The 17387-nt window shown below is 43.6% G+C and overlaps 1 protein-coding gene across 3 annotated transcripts in view; it reads left to right on the top strand.

Moving 5' to 3' along the window:
- Positions 1 to 239: 239 nt before the first annotated feature.
- Positions 240 to 17387, top strand: part of ephb1 (EPH receptor B1) — a 164256-nt gene continuing 147108 nt past the window's right edge. The window contains exons 1-2 of one of the 3 annotated variants that reach the window (XM_085805599.1): positions 240 to 302; positions 6052 to 6122. Coding sequence is in view for 2 of the 3 variants with exons in the window: in XM_085805597.1 (XP_085661723.1) it covers positions 12320 to 12380 (61 nt within the window). In the remaining variant the exon portion in view is untranslated. Of the gene's footprint in view, positions 303 to 6051; positions 6123 to 11947; positions 12381 to 17387 lie in introns of those variants that run through there. The other 2 variants (XM_085805597.1, XM_085805596.1) reach the window with 2 other exon arrangements.

Genomic DNA, 17387 nt, shown 5'->3' with positions numbered 1-17387 from the left:
AATTTTAAGTATGCAGTATCATGACTGCATTTCTGATGTTCATAACAAACCAAACTGTTTGAAAATATTTAGTACCTAGAACATGCAATGGTCGGAGCCAAAATGGCGGCTGTGTGGGCCGCAGTGTCAGGTGTGTCATGACGCAACACGCGAAAACAAAAAACGCGCTGATCACACATCCATGGCTGATCACTTTCATTGGCACAAGAGGCTCACCCACCTGACCTGCACCTAGCGCGCAACTTCACAATAAAAGTACACATGTAAGAGCACACAACCTGGCAGTGGCCATGTCAAGAAATGTGAGTAAACGAACGAAAGAAGAGATGTTGTTGGGAGCCGAAAGTTCAACACATAGCCTAGCTAACGTCTACGTTCTGCGGTTTTTATTTTTAGCCTAGCCTGTGAGCTTCCCTGGACCTCTGCCTGCACTGCGACTTCTCTGAATGAGTGACTCAACATGGCTTTATTTGCTTGACACAAGTAAGTAAATATGTAAACTTGTCATAGTGGGTAGGGTTAGCTACTGTGTTTACATAACATTTAAAACAAGCTAAGATTTAACAATAGCCTACACAGGCTAGGCATCAAATGTGCCCACAGGTGGGTAATCAAGCTGCACCACCTCAGCACAGGTGTGGCTGCATCTCAGATTTTTGAAACATATGAATAAAAAGAAGAGCTGGTACTAAAACAAAACATTATTCAAGATTTGCAAGAAGAAAGCCGCTCATACAATGTGTAGCCTTTGCACTGTAGTCATTAATGCACATTTCATCTATCTACTTACTTAGATGTTAAATAAAAAGCACAGGCGTTTGGGGTCCATTAGTGTTTTTTTCCCCCTAGATAGAAATAGGCTATTTAGTGTTAGATCTCCGAGAATCTGATTCATATCTGACCTCAATCAATATTGTCACTGAAGTATCACCAAACATAGTCTGGACCCTGAGAACTGCAGGTGAACTGACGAAGTGACCACTAGGTAGGCCTACCCCTGTGGTTTGAGTGGAACTGTTGGATTATCTCTGTATTCATAGAAAATATTAACAATAGACTGTGAATGAATATGAATGTGAGAAATGGCAGTTGAATTAGTCTAAATGCATATCTGTGGAAAAACATTATGTCCAAATCAATCTTTAGTCATAATGTTGGTAGACATGCTTTCAGTAAGAAGATTACACATGGAAGTTTATGGATTGCTTGTCTGGGAAGGCTTGTTGAATTTTTAAAGTATAATTTTTCATTGCTGCGTGCAGAGCAACTGAAGTTCCACTCACACACCAGTGCCATGAATCTCAGCAATGGGGTGAGCCTGTTTAAATACCCACCAAAACCAACTTGTATCTGTATGTTTGGGTATAGAAACAAGACAAAAATGATGTTCTTTCATTTGGAGAAACCAAACCCTTAGATATAATTTGACGTAGGTTGCATTTTTTTTACTGTCATGCCTGTCTATTACACTCAGGTACTAACACATTTACAATATCTCACTGTCACAGTTACGCATTTTGCATTATTTAACATGACACCCATCTTACACAGCTTAGGGACATTTTCCTACAAATCCAAAAAGCAACACACTGCTCTATGTTTTGATCCGTCTCCCCTTTTGTTTGTCTCCAAGCCAGGTCATTGCATTGCAATCCTAAACTGGACAGGTGCATGAACATATTGCACCAAAGATTTTTGGCAAAGCTTGACCATATTTTTAACAGCACACATACTAGCAGATTCTGACAGGGTTCTTATTTGTACCAAAAGTTAGATAGTCATCTGAGGTAACCATCTGAGCGTGACAAAAGAACTGAACCATTATGAAACACAATAAGCTTCAGTATCCTTTTTGTCTTTAATACATTTTGTGATGATGAGTATAGCCTAATCTTTGTTGACATTCACTGCACCAGTAATTTGCAATATTTATTCTGTAGATCCCGTTCAGTCTCTGCTATAAGAACTATATTATTTGACTAAAGAAAAGTGCTGACCTCAAAAATCACACCTGTTGCTGAACTTTAAAGTTGTGAAAGACGATGAGAGAAATTTGAAAAAGGCAACCACCCCCCCACACACACACCCCTCCCCTCTGAGCTTCCTAACGACACACAGAGCAACAAGCCAGCAGGCAGAAACCAAACTCGGCGTCAGCTTTGAATGCGGAGTAACAATGTCGGATTCACAAGTCACAACTTCCACAATAAAAACAAAAGACTACCTGTTCAACAAAAACTCTGCTGTATCAGCACCGCTTTTCAGGCTCATATCTGGGCGGAGCTTTCTCCATCGGTCAAACGATGACCCGATGATTCAGGCCGCTGAATTCATGTATTGAATGTGTCTAAATACAGGACGTGAAGAATACAAACCGCTCGTAGTTTCAAATGCGGAAGGAGGTCGGGACGAGGCGGGCCAAGGAGCAAGAGAGTGTCAAAATTGAGCGAGGGGATTGGATGGAGGAGAGAGTGACCAATCACAGCCATACGGACCCGTATGACTGTGACTGGTCACTTTCTTTGCAGGCCTGCAGCTGCTAGAGAAAATGGATCTTTTCCGTTCCTTTTGCTCTTCACATTGTGTAGGTCGTAATATTGGGCCATAACCACCATCTAAAAATTATGTTAATAATAATGATCAATCTTTCTCAACGTCGACCATAGCTTTAACCAACCTTGTGTTGCTATGCAAACAGGTGGCTGGAACTCAATAGAGCCTTCATAGCTTTTAAAACCAATACCCCACCAATGCCAGATCTCTGTAGTTTGAGGCAAAAGAATTCATGATTTTTATTTATGTGTTAAAAGAAAAAAAAGGAACCTTCAAAACAACAAAAGATTTTGGCATGAATGACTTTATGAGAAAACATTGAGCAATGGTTTAAATAAACCTTGTAGTGAGATTTCAGCACAAAAATCAGTTTAGCTGATGAATCAGCCAAGAGTCCCAGTGAATGAGCAATAAGTAAAACAAATGTACCTACCTACTGGTAGAAAAGAAGCCACCTCACCTCTTTTCACCTCACCTATACTATTTTGGAGTAAATGGGAACTAGGCTACGGTATGTTCTGTTTACTGCATAGCCAAGCCAATAGTTCCAGATAAATAAATAGTGATTAAATGAAATAATTTGATCAATCTTTCATGTACATGTTTTTTTTTTTTTTAAGTATATTTTTTGGGCTTTTTTGCCTTTATTTGATAGTACAGTGAGATAGACAGGAAAGGGGGAGGCAGAGAGAGGGGGAATGACATGCAGGAAAGGTCTGCCCGACGCAGGACTCGAACCGGGGACGCCTGCGTTGAGGACTGTAGCCTCTACATGGGGCGGCTGCTTTAACCACTGCGCCACGCACCGCCCATGTACATGTTTTTTAATATACACATTGTCCTTCAGGGGGAGTGATTAATGGTGGTGTGACTGATGTATGGCTTCATTTAAACCACCACTTCATTGCTGTTATTTTTGTCTGGTGTTTTAGAGAAATGCTATTTCATTTTATGGAATGGAAATGCATCAAAATGACAGTTAAATGAAATTAACATGAACAAAGATTTGATATAAATAAATTTGCTCATTAAAGAACCATAGCCAAAATATTATCCGCTGTATTTTAAACATTTCTCCCAGGGGTCAGTAGTTAAGTTCAAGCCAAGGTCAGTTTTTTTGTTTAAGGGGGGAGACCAATTTCTTCATGAATAAATGCCTTCATCAGTATTGTGTGTGACGGCAGATGTCATGTTTTCCTCTTTGTAAGTAAAGACTAACAGACAGAGCTTTACTCTGTTATTACTCAAAGAATGCGTTATTTACTGTGTATGTATCTTTTATGTTCCACCACAAGACTGGAGATGTAAATGACAGGCTGTCCATACAACATAAAAAAGTGACTGGCTTTATGGCTGAATGAAAGATGTGGTTGATGCTTGAGGCCTAAGACCTGCCTTTTGCTGAACATTGATATAGTCTATTGACATCATATCTGTATAAAGCCCTCTAGTCTCTGTCTCCTAAGATACAGAGAGCCATGCAGTCGCTGACATGAAAGGCCCTCTTCACACCTAATGGGGCTTTTGTATTCACTGATTTGTTTTATGCCTTTAGCACATTGTGCACGTAATAATATCATATATTTGATGGATGTCGCCAACATGATATAGTGAAAAGGTTTTGAAGCCAGCCAAGAGGAAGGGGCACTTTTGAAAAAGGGACCTTGGTGCAGTCATTGTAGCAATATGTTTACCTACTTGTCACTTACCTTAGCATGCCCTCAATTATGTTGAACTTAATACATTTTAAATAGGACCCCCGTACAGTACAGTTGTCATTGAGGGGAAGATTAGTTATATACCCAAACGGTTTGTTTATGCTGGAAACATAACTCATTTATACTGCAAAGTTTGGCATTTTAGCATGGGAGTCAATGGGGATTGACCTTTGGAGCCTCAGTTTTTGTTACCGGTACTTCTGTGGTGGCTTCATTTTCCAACTTTGGATGTTCCTTCTTGAGTAATATACAGTAAGGCAGTGATCTGTGTTTGAACTTCTTGTAGTAGATGTATAGATGGAGGTTCAAAAATGAATCATGGGAGCTGCAAAATACCTTCAAGGTATTTGTTAGAACCGTCAGTCAACCTGAATTGAATACAGCGTCTATCTTGGTGAAAACAAACTGGCAATGGTAGCCAAATAACAACAACAACTGAGCCTATATCTACATTTACAATTGTAACCTGAACAATGCATTATTCAGAAAGTTCTACAACTCTAAACCCACAACACAGTTTCAAGTTTAATTTTAACTGTCAAGTCCAACTGCTTTCTTTGTTACTATTCATTAGCTTCACTGAGTTCAAATGGACAAAGAAACCACATTTCTCGACATTTTCTCATTTGACCTGGAGAAACCTTAATTTCACCAATGTACCTTCTCTGCACCAGACTATTTCTCTGTGGCATTTATTCATATTTTGTCTGAAGTTTCAACATACTTCCATTCAGTGTGTGAGTTAATGACTCAAAGTTTTATCAATTTCTCGCAGCCAGCGAACAACATTCTCTAGTATATTTTGATGAAAATATGAATAGAGAAGGTTGATTTTATGATGCAGTAGGGTTTCTTGGGAGAAAATGTTCTCTGTTTTCTTTTTATCCTTTTTGCCCCTCAAAATGCAAAAGGAGCATTTAGCATTTATTACATCGAGGTCTCAAAAATGTTTGCATAGGATATGTATGAATTTGAATTGTAGGCTGCAGTTTTGCACTTCAGGATGAACTCAAGGATGAATTGTCACTAAGATAACTGTCTAGTAAACATTCATCAGACAGATGACTGTGGTTGGTTACGTCATGACATTTCCTTCAGGAATAGCTTTGCAATTTTTGTCCCACTCATGTTGTGATTGCCTCTTATTTTCTTTCAGCCATCCAAGTCTTTTGGTGTGTAGCCCATTCATTATTACAACCTCTCGGGGGATCCTGTCCCTTTTTGACTCTTAACCCTTGAGTCTTATAGATTATGGTGGATTTATTTGGGCAGAAACATGTGCAACTAGAAACTGAATTTGAATTTGAGTCATTTATATTTCAACCTGAATTGCTCAACATGAATAATTGTATTCTTGAGATGAATTTTGGATGCATAATTTGAATTTGCATTGTTTAATCTGATAAAATTTAATATAATGAACAGAATCTTGGCAGCATAAACTGGCAGCCCTACTGTTGAATTGCAAGACTGAATTTAAATTGTGAGAACTGAATGTGGAAATATATTGAGCTGAACTCTCAGTAAGGCCTCAGAGCAAATGTACTCAGCATTTCAGATTTCAAGTTTATTGGGAATTTCAAATGATAATATTCAGATTCAGTTTTTCAACTAAAAGTAAAAAAAAACAAAACAGTTTAGTTTATCAACAATATATCAAGCATACCGGTATGTCAACAATGTAGTACTTGAAGAAAATGTTGTCATTATGTCATGAGAAATTTAGCATGCTAATCAGCTATTTCTGGCTTGTCTTTCTTATTATTATTATTACCTCAAGAAGTGACAGCGAGTCAACACAGCGCCTCGTCCACCGTCAGTCCAAGATGAGAGGATGAAGAAGTTGCAGCTGTGAGTAGACTCCTGGCCTGTGTTACAGCCATATCCCTCTCTCTGACATCCCTCCACTCTTTCCTCAACCTTCAAACTCAGCTGCTGATGTTACTGCTCCGGCTTCACTCCCTCTAGCTCCCGTTCCTCAACCTCTCATCCTTTTCCCCTGTCTACACCTTCCCAGTCACTCTTTACTACACAGACTCGACAGTCTAACAATTACTGTTGAAAACAACCTGTCTGGTGACATAATGCATATCACATGCAAGGTGAACCTGTGTGCAAAATATTACTCTCCAATCCATGCACTTTACTGCTGCTATGTGTAGGTTATATTTATTATGATTAGTGCAACATGAGGGTTGAAACTTGAGCTGTGAGCGAGTGACAGGTGACAGGTACATACAGTAGAAGGGGCTTTTAGAAATTGTATGGATTTTTTGACCATTCCAAAAACCCATTGGGATTTTGTGAGTCTGGTTTATATTGTGCGTCACTCCACACTGTAACTACGCTGGTGACGCCGTCGCGCACCTTTCGAAGTTCTGTGTCGAGAGAACTCGTCGCTGTGCAATTCACCGCTATTCATTGACTTTGCAAAACTTTGTTTATCTTACTGCTTTGTTCTTCCAGGCAGAGTAAACAACTGCGACCGAAGTGGAAAGAGTGTTTATGGAGTGAGGGATGATTGATGTGAAACAACACTGCGAACACTTTAAAAATGATGGTATAGCATTGACGTTCTGAGTGGGCCAATCACAGCCCTCGCAGCCTGCATTGCATTGACGTAAAGTTAGACTTTTTTGGAGGTGCACATCAGGTGACAGCGTAGTTGTCTGCAGCGTCACAGCGGGCTCTACAGGGGTACGCCGTCGACTCGAGGCAGAAGCATAAATCAAGCTTAACTGTGGCACACAGGAAGTGAAGGTTTGGGGGTGAGAAGGAACCTCAAAGTGGACACCTGGAATTTATGGTAATAATTCAAACATTATTTAAATTCAGTTTCTTGTGTCACATACATCCGCCCATAGGATCCTATTTCCATTATTCTTGCGGCTTCTCTGACCATCCACACCATTTACATTCTGTAATAGACATTTGACTCTGCCAGTGAGTTCATCTGTCAGAAGGGACTCTTATCCACTATGTTGAAGCCAGACGCAACTGCTACACTCTTTGTATTCAAATGCAGCACTGGAGTTTCATTTGCTGGGTTTTGCAGAGGTTAGCCTATGACAGGGGATCAGTGTATGGCAGACAGAGGGCAGATTGATTTGACCTTAGTTTTCTCTCTCCCTCCACCACCAGATGTTTATCCCATTTAGCGTGACGGACTCAGGGATGTGCGCTGTTGTGTACGCGCCTTCTGTCCATACATACATGCCTTCTACGAAGGACTGGCCCTGGCTGAGGTTGATAGATTGCACCGAACTCTCTGTCACAGGCCAGGGAGGGGAGAAAAAGACAGGTCTGTGGAGACAGAGGGCTGCATTTTGATGGTGTCCCCGTGAAGCAAACAACTAGACAAGAACGAGTGGGATAGGCTGTCACCAGGAGCTGACGTAAAGTGATGAGCTGTCAGGCTAGTTTTGTTTTTCCTCATTAACAAGTCCACCTCCTAAATGTTGCTTTTGTAGCCAGAAAACTACTTTATGAGACTCTCCAGTCGACCAGACCACGATAACGTGTTCGGGGATACAAAAAACAATTTACCATGTGTCAAATGTTGTTGTTGTCAAGGCGCCTCTTTTGGGGGAGGTGGGAAAGGTTGATGCATAATTTGAAAGGTGTATTACACCAGAGGGGGATGAGGCCACATGGTTAATAGGAAACTTTCTTAAATGCTACAAGTGAAACAAAGGAGGTGAGTGAACGAGAACCCTATTAACCTCTGTGATTACAGATCCCTAATCATGAGCAAATGGATACATCCTAATCACCATAGCCATCAAGACAAATAATTAATTAGTGAGTTGTTAAGGGGTCCGTGCACGATTTTGAATGTTGTTGGAGTTGTGTTTTTCGCACTGGTCTGGCGACACCCTCTGAGAGATGGATTGGGTAGCTTGCTGCTAGAACATTGTCTGCTCCGGAAAACCTCATGGCAGCTGACAGAGCATGGGGTGACTGAGTTGGGGGATGCACCGATTTATTATCCATCCTTCTGTGTTTGAGTCAGCCACGCCGCACATGCACGTTCAAGTGCACAAACATGCATACGCACAGACACGCAAGGGAGTAAACAGAAGCAGGAACAGAGCCTCTTGCACATGAACCCGGGAGTCAATCTCTCAGTGTTTCTCTGACACACACATGTGCACTCATGCACTTGACAAAGAGCAAGCTATAATGAAGCTCTTACTCATTCAGCGCTGAGCAGCATCTCCTCATTGTATTGTTGTGATTAATGGCAACCAAAAAGCTCGAATCTCGAATAGAATGAATGCGAGCTAACGACTTATTAATCAAATTGCGATACTTAAAACAAATAATGGTTTCATTGTGTCTCTGCGAGGAGAAATGGAGTGTAATTGCTCCTCCCTCTCTCACTTACCCACACAAAAACATAAACATTTATCGGATCTATTCTGTGTGTGCGTGTGTGCAGGTACAGATGCTTCCTTCGGTGAGTTGCTCTGTGTCACAGAAGTGCAATGAATGTCTCTGAGGTGTCTGTGTGCGGATAGCAGGAGACAGGTACCATCAGTCTTGGCATCATTGGCAGATTAATGAGAGTGCTGTATTTAGCTGCAGCCCTATCTCCCTGCCTGACCTACTGTCACACAGTCGTTCTACTCTCGAAACTCAAAAAAACATCTCATCTCTTGCATGAGTTTTTACCACAAGCCTAAGAGTAACCTTCAAACTTTTTTTTTATAAGCTCTGGTTAAATGCAGCTTTTGAGATTTGTTTTTTTTTACAACTTCTATCTACATTTTGGCCCACTGTAGAAAATCAGTTTGTTTGTACTTTGCTGTATAAGTCCAGAGAGGTTAGCCTGAGCCTGTGTAGCTGGTAAAAATACATTTTGTGGCAAACTCAACCAACCTCATGCATCCCCCCACAATGAACCTATTTTCCATCATGTCTCTTGAGTTGTGACCCAGAAAGTACAAATGTGGCTGGGACTTGCTAGTGAGTCCTGACCCTCTATTTGGGGAACACTGGTCCAGAGCACATCTGTATTCAGCCCTGGCTCTGTACTCATATTGTCAATGGCCTGGCCAGCACCCTGACTCGTGACGATGGATGAGGCAAAAGCCCAGCCTAATAACCAGTCTATCCCCCCAGGGTGGGTGTAGCACTACACTCCTCTGTCACCAGGGTCCCTGTGCTGTCTCCATATTGACTTAGGCATTTCATTTTCATGCATTCATATTCATCACCAGACTAAACCTTCCCAGCTTCTGGGCTCTCTGGGAAACCTCTCTCATTTTCCTATATGACTGTATCATTATAATCATCCGCTGCCTTGTGTATGTCTGCTTGTCATCAACTATACCTCTCATATGCACTCCTGCACCACAAATCTAAATAATGAGTCTGCATCTAAGGTAAAGCCTGCACTCTGCATTTTCATCCCAAAAGGTCTTCCTTGTGTGTGCAGGGTATTCTCTGTTGCTCTTAATGTTGTTGTCAGTGTACTGAACGAGCTACACACCATTTTGTAATTCCTGTCTGACTCCATCAAAAAAAACTGTGATTTTTTTTTATTTTTTTTTTCGAGCAACCAAACAGGAATCAGGAAACAGGAGACAGAGGAGAAATGTAAAGGTCATGGCACATTGGTTGTGGAGAGGCAGATGCTGGCTGGATGTTTACAGGTCAAAATCGCAATGAATTTAGGGTCAGCTCACACAATCCAGGGGATGGAAAAACATTTAATCAATCACAAGTCCCAGAGCACCAACCCGGTGAGGTTGCATTTTTATTTTGTTTTGAATCTGGTCTTGAATTGGAAAAAGGGGGAGAAATGGAGGAATGAAGAAAAGAGAATAGATCTGGGATGCTACACTTGTAGGCTTAACCACACAGAAAAAATCAGGCCACAGAGAGAATGAGAGGCTCTCTACAATGTGTTTGGACTCAGTATTGGTATTGGGCCGAGGCTCTTGAGCTGAAGTAGGCAAGTGCTCGTGTGGCTTTGTGTGGATCATTATCAGAGTGCTGTGTGGGTGAGAGACTGCAAGCACATTTGTGTTATTGTATGCGTGCGTTTGTCTTTGCGTGCATTGTAAGGCAGGATGTGCTACAGCAGCAGCACTATTGTCCCTACAAACCCTCATACTCTTCCTTCCTTCCTTCCCCCCCTAGGGTGTGGACAGCAAACAGGGACAGATTGCTCTGTGCTGCTCCTGTATTTGGAGATGACCTGTGCAGTCATAGGTGATGATGGCTGGCCTGGTGACAAATAAGGCCAGGTGGCTATAAGAGGCCTTCAAAACCAGCCAGCACCAGAGGCCATGCTGAGCTGTGCCATGTCACACTATAGCGCCACTCCTCACCACACCATTAAAAATGACAAATGCTCTCATCAACGGCTTTCCCAAGTTAGCAACCGCTGCCTGATGCTCCTGAACCACTGTGTCTGCCCCAGTTCATCCTCTGGCCTTTGCCACAGTTGGAACAACCATTTATTAAGTGTGAGTCACTTTTCATTTCCAGTGTGTTTGAGTTTTGTCATTGTAAAGGTTAGGAGTCGGATCACAGGGGAGCACAATGAATGGATGTGGTGAAAAGCTTCTCTGTGGTCAACACGCACTAGGTATGCGGTAAAATGTGAGTGTTTATTTCATAAGCTACACAATATTTTTAAAAAACACATTTTTAGTTCATTCATCCTACTTTTTCAGTTCATTCACTAAGTCCATAAAAAAGTAAAGCAGGTAAAAAGTATCTGGGCCAGTGTGCTGTGAGGGGACAGCACTGAAGTATTAGGCCATCCAGTGGCCCGGGGTAAAACCAGGCCTACTCAGGCTGTAGATTAACAACCCCATCCCACTTCCTCTGCTCCGGGGACTTGTGGGGGACATATCTAGCCCAAGACAGGTGTATGGTTCTGGGCTACAGGGTGGCAACCGCCCCCTTCCTCTGCTGAGGCAGACCCCGGTTCGCCACGTCCCAGTGGGGAAAGGCTCATTGTGCGTACCATCTGTTGCAGCACACGTGCAGACAAAAGGGGTGATGGGGGGTCAAAGGGTGGGAACTGATGTGCAACGCCTGTTTAATATCATTATGAGGTGCAGCCGAATATCCCAATGCTATTAAAGAACATCCTGATTGCAAATGAGGTCTGCACTTGCCTGAGTAGTGGAGAGTGAGAGTGCCAGATGAGGCTATGACACCAGGCGTCCAGAAGCCTTAAACACTATTGTCGGTGGGGTGGGGGTGGGGGTGGGGTAGTTGGCAAACAACCAATGTGGCTGCTGTTTAGTAATGAAAACAGGATGAAAAACATAAATCAACCAGCTTTTTAATCTTATTTTGGGCAAAACCTCCTTATGATTCTTGAAGACAAACGTCTTTAGTCAAGATAATGTTCAGTGTAGACCACAGTTACAATCAGGGAGAGTGAGAAAGGCCATAAGAGACATCACTGAGTCTGATAAATGGTTTGAACAGCAGGATTATTTTTGAAGCACAGGATCGTCTCCCACGGGTGGGTCAGGTTGGCTGTGGGCTTTTTTTTTTTTTTTTTTAAACCAAAGGATGCAGTAGCTACAATCACCCGACTGGTGGCGCTATTTGCCTTCAGTGCACCGGACGCCGCATCAAATAGGTCAAGGAAAAGTTTTGTGTTTTGACAATGCGCGGTGGGCGGAGCGGCGGGCTGTCGATTGGTTAGTGAGTTTCAGCTCCCCGTCAGTGATTGGCCCCGGCGCTCCACTGGGGCCGCGAGCAGGCAAATGTAGGGTCCCCCCCCCCTCGCCCTCCACTCTCTCCTCCACCACCTCCTCCTCCTCCTTCCACAACCCCCCCACACCACCACCACCACCACCACCACCACCCCCTTGCTCCTCGCACCCCCTCAGTCCCTACACTCCGCTCTTCCCCTGCGCTGATTGTCACACATTGTTTACTACGGCTTGAAATGTGACTCACAACACAAGGCTATCTTGGTGGAGTACCGCGCGCTGACAACTGAGGGGATTCTTTTGACGCGTGCCGTGCGTCTTGGTTATTTGGGGACACGCTGTGGAGACTACCCTTCTGCCATGACAGTGGATTTGTTTGCGCTTTTATGCGTGCTGGTCATCACCTCCTCTGCGATGGAAGGTAAATGAGAAAATTGGGATCATATCCTACTTTTTTTTTTTTTAATTGTAGATGTAATGGAAACGCTCCTCTCTCCGAAAGACGCGCCCGGTCTCGGGGATGCTGGCGGCGTTGTGTGCCGGGCAGCGCTGGTGCCTGTGACTGTGGCTGTAGAGGTACAGGGATGACATACACGTGGATCGCAGCAGATCGCCGTGGTTATCCCTTTATGTCGAAGCAGCGGTCGCTCCCGCTCCGCTGCTTGTCACTGATGCTGCTTGTCCATGTGAAGAGTGATGTAGGCTACTGTCCGATCCGAGTCTGATTATACGAAATGCCGTTTAAATTGCACACTGTAGTTTATCAGTGGTCATATAAACATGTTTTTTTTTTTTAAAACCCCCCCTCCGTCTTCCTGATTGTGTGCAGGACAGGAGGAGTCTCCTCTCTAAATTGTAGTCATTATTTCAAATTGTCAGTATCCCACGAGAAATTAGTTTTCCCTCATGTAAGTGCCTCTCGCGTCTGCAATGATTCCCGTCACGTTTGCTGTTAAAATTGTAATTTATAATACAATTACCACAAGCCCCTGAGCATCGTTCAGTGTATGGAATTGCTGAGACAAACTCTCAGATCGTGGGTTTGCGTGGATAGTAAATATGCATGTCATGGTGGGGGTAAATTCACTTAAAGAAATCAACAACTTGATTTAAAGAAAAAGAGGGAAAAAAGGAAAGAAAAGGGTGTATTTTTTTTCTTTCTCTTCAACCATCCACATTTCCTTGTTTCTGTCTTTGTCTTTATTTCCTCTTCTCTTTCTCTCCCACACCCATCTGGACAAGCAGCGGTGCCACCAGTAGCTAATATCTCCACAGTTAAACATGTTTTTCATTTCCGCTGTGGGCCCCTGGGGACCGAACACTGGGCTGTAGCCTCAGACATTAGCTGCCGGATAGATATCCCAGCAGCACCACAGTGTCTTCTTTTATTGTACTGTACAGTAGCTCACTCTCACCAATAAAACACACCAGCTTCCCCATGACTGCCTGTATCCGCCCCAGAAAGCGTAAATAAGTAAATTAGAAGCACAAATAAAACAAGTTTTCTCACATGCAGCTCCTCTCTTTCATCATTTACAACTCTGCTCCTGGACTGTTCCCAGCTCCGGCTGTGCTCTGTAATTCGCTGGTGGCTTTCTTGTTTGTGCTCATCAGATTTCAACACAGCCATGGATACCGAGCCCAGGCCCAAATTGCTACCTCTGCGAGGGTGGATATTTTCAAGTTCAAATGTTTACCCGATGTGAATGTCAATGAGAAATGTCAATTTGGAGGGATGAGTGGAGGAGGGGTATAGGGAGGAGTGAAATTTCTCCTGCTTATAAAAGGGGTGTGGGATTTCTACTCCAAAAGATGGGATGAGAAAGAAACAGATGGGCAGGGAGATGGCCCCTGGGTTACCTCAGTAACAAGGATGAAAGTGATTTCCTTGTTTGGGTCGCTAATTGAAAGGAGATTGTCCCATGGGCAGGTTAAAATCTTCACTGATCTGAACCCCAATCTGTTGCTTTTTCTTTTCTTTTTTTTGTTGCGCCTGTGCATTGTGTGTGTGAGTGAGTGAGTGTCAGGGTGTGGGAGAGCCATTGACCACATTATCCCTGCCTTCCAGTCACCCTTAATCTGATTATGGGTCGAAGTCAGCCACAGAGTGTCAGAGATCCGTGTGTGTGCGTGTGTGCGTGTGTGTGGACAGGGTTGGTAACTTTAGAGTTAAGCAGCAGCCTTGACCATATGGACACACAGTTGTGATGAATTGAATGATTTATTTTACCTCCCTATATGCACACACTCAGAGTAAACACCACATGCGCACACACACCATTAATGAGCTGAGTAAGTACGGAGTGAGAACCAGGCAGGCATGAAAGGATGGCGAGTTGAGAGAATAGGAAAATGAGATTGAGCAGTGAAGATTGTACAGTGTCTGTGTGTGTGTGTGTGGCGATAAAGTTGTGTGTTTTTGTGTCTCATTGAGGAGGGATGAAGGACCAGGAACAGTTAAATCGAGTGTGAAGTTGATTACAGAACTTTGGATGTGTTGGATTCAAAGTCTAGGCAGCGCTACGCACACACACACACACACACACACACACACACATACTCTCACACACACAAAGCACTCCGAAGAGAAATGCATTCGCTGACAACTTATTGAGGAGGGATGGAGGCACAGTCACACCCAAAGCAGAGGGCTAACAGAGAGGAGAGTGGAGACGGGGATTTGCATGCTATTAGAAAAAGAAGCATGTGCAGCGCTCTCTTTCACCCTCATTTGTCTTCTCTCTCCATTTCTCCCTCTCCTCTTCACCTTCTCTTTGCCCACTTTCATCTCCACCTCCCTTTTTCTCCCTCATTTCTCTATCCCACTCTGTCTTTCATAATTCTCTTCACTAATCTCTCCATTCGCCCCTCTCGTCTCTCTCTACACTTCTGCTCGTTCGCTCTCTCTCTTTCTCTCTCCGTGGTGTGCGGACGGTTCTTGCCAACAGCAGCAGTAATTCTCCCCTACTTACAGAGGCATTGCTTATTTCTGTTTGCCCTTAAACCAATTAGGCTTAGATAAGCCCGCTCTTTTAACGGCCTGGAACTGGGTGGTGGAGGGAGGAGGAACGGGAAAAGGGGGGGTACGGATGAAACAGCAGTTGAAAGATAGACGGGGATCGAGGGAGATAAAAAGATGAGGGAGACAGAAGAAGGGAGGTCTGTGCAGTTTCCCAAAAAAAAAAAAAAAAGGATATAGTACGTATGTTTTACAGATGAGTAGCCTGCAATCTAACAAGGGTGTGGAAGTACGCGTACACAGTTATCTGACATGGAGTAGACACCTGAGCCATGCAACAGCAGGGCTACAACAGCAACAGCATTCAGTATGAGTATGATAAGAGAACATTACCAGTCCCAAAGGATGGTGCGTTAAGTACCTGTACTCTATTGTGATAATGCCTCATCCTCAGGGGCCAAGTGGATGCATTGGAGAATGCAGATGCTTGAATAAACATAATAATAATAATAATAATAATAATAATAAAGCAACATACAATAGTTACAGAGGTCAAGACTATATACTCATATACAGTAATCAGAGGTGTTAGTTAAAGGATGGAGCTGCGTGTTCCAGCACCAGTTCTTGGGCAACAACTCCAGATGGGCATTATATGTGATAGCTGACCCACTGTTCTGACCTCACTGCTTAGAGAGGCCAGCATCTGCCCCCTGGGATTCATAAAGTATCATATTATTGATATCATCACTACTCTCTTAGCGGGCGCTCTTTCTAATCAGTACAGTACAAAAGCTACTGGAGTTGTGTTAATTTTGCCAGACCTTAATCTTGCTGCAGGAGTTGTGATTTTGGAAAGGCTCGTGAGAACTCTTCTATTTGAGAGGTGTGGTAGATGATTGGCACTTTTCACTCAGACAGTTAATGGTTAAAGGCATCACAAACTGTTGTTGGTTTTTAACCCCGCACCAACAGGGTGAGGGTCAGTCAGTCAGTCAGTCAGTCAGTCAGTCAAAATAGTGTTTTATTTTTTTTCCCCCTTAAGTTTTGGAAAGAACTGAATAACACACTGCAGGCTCTTAACTTGGCCCATTGTGTCTGGTCAGGCTCAAATGATTCTCAGTTGTTTCACAGACTTAAACCTTGAACCCGAAATACTGAGCTCGTGGCGAGGCTACATCGGCTTTTGCGAGGCTAGTGTAGCGCTGAGTTAAGAATCCTGGACTACTCAACATGTGAGTTGGGTATGCATGTGAGCTCGCCACCCATGCGGAGGAGACAGCCTGTAAAAATAAGAGTCCTGTTGAGCCTCTAATGGATGTGAATGGAACATTGCTCCTTTCCTCTGCGCTCTCGTTTGAAATGGTTAGAAAAGAGAAGAATGAAAATATAAGAGTAACATAGGTCCATGGGTTAAGGCGGTTGGACTGAAAGGACGTGAAGGACTGTGTGTGTGTGTGTGTGTGTGTATGTGTGTGTGTGAGTTCTACAAGTGTATTTTGGCCCTAGGCACTACCGCTGACCTGGGACCACCTGAAGTAGAAATCAATTTTCCACTCGTTTTGTACCGCCGTGTGTGTATTGTACGTTTGGATGCCTGTGTCGTCAGTAGACTGCTAAAGCCATTATAGCTGGCAGGGGCAGCAGACATGGCCTCCTCCAATAATGGAGCCTTTATTTTGCCCACAGTGAAAAGACTACTCGGTGTTAAGGTGCGCTTACGCAGCCTAGTCAGCTATGACGACCCCGCGGTACAAACCCCTGCCTGCAGCTCATGTACCTGTAGTGCTGTAAATGCGTGGCGCTGCCTTTTCTGTGGAAGTATTGTGCTTGCACGCAGACAAAGAATCTGTGGTCGGTGCCGGTCTCTTTTGTGCACATATTGCTGTATAATGTATAGCACGCATTTTCTCTTGCACAATATGATCGCTGGCTCCTCTCTCTTTCACTCACACGTCACACACACACACACACACACACACACACACACACATGCACAAATACACACATACAGTCCCTCTCACAGTTCACCCTACCCAGAGACATCTGAGCTTTGGGAAGGCCAGATGGTGGATGCAGGTTGGGGGCTGGTATGCATGTGCACATTTCTGTGTACATCTCAGTGTGAGAATGAATGGTACCAAGGGAGAACAGAGGGGATGAAAACAGTATGTCCTTTCTTGTATGTGTCTGTTTGTGTATGCAAGTCCACGTCTACGCCTTTCCAAACTTGAGACTTTGTTTCTCCCTCTCGCCGCGGAGAGATATTTTTTGACCACGTTGTCTCTCTCTCTGTGCCTTTGACACATCCCCGTGTTTGGAGATTTGCTGCCGAGATGCTATCAGCGGCGTGAGGTGCCACCCGTTTTGCTTCGTGCTTGGCCCTTATCAGAGCAGGTGGCTGACTGTGGGAAGAGGGCTGAGGACTTATCTGTGCTATCTCGGCGAGAAGCAGACCTAATGCATCAG

Source organism: Trachurus japonicus, chromosome 17 (assembly GCF_045865225.1).
Source record: "Trachurus japonicus isolate A0001 chromosome 17, Traja_1.0".
Taxonomy (NCBI): Eukaryota; Metazoa; Chordata; class Actinopteri; order Carangiformes; family Carangidae; genus Trachurus; species Trachurus japonicus.
This window is presented reverse-complemented; position numbering and strand designations above follow the sequence as displayed.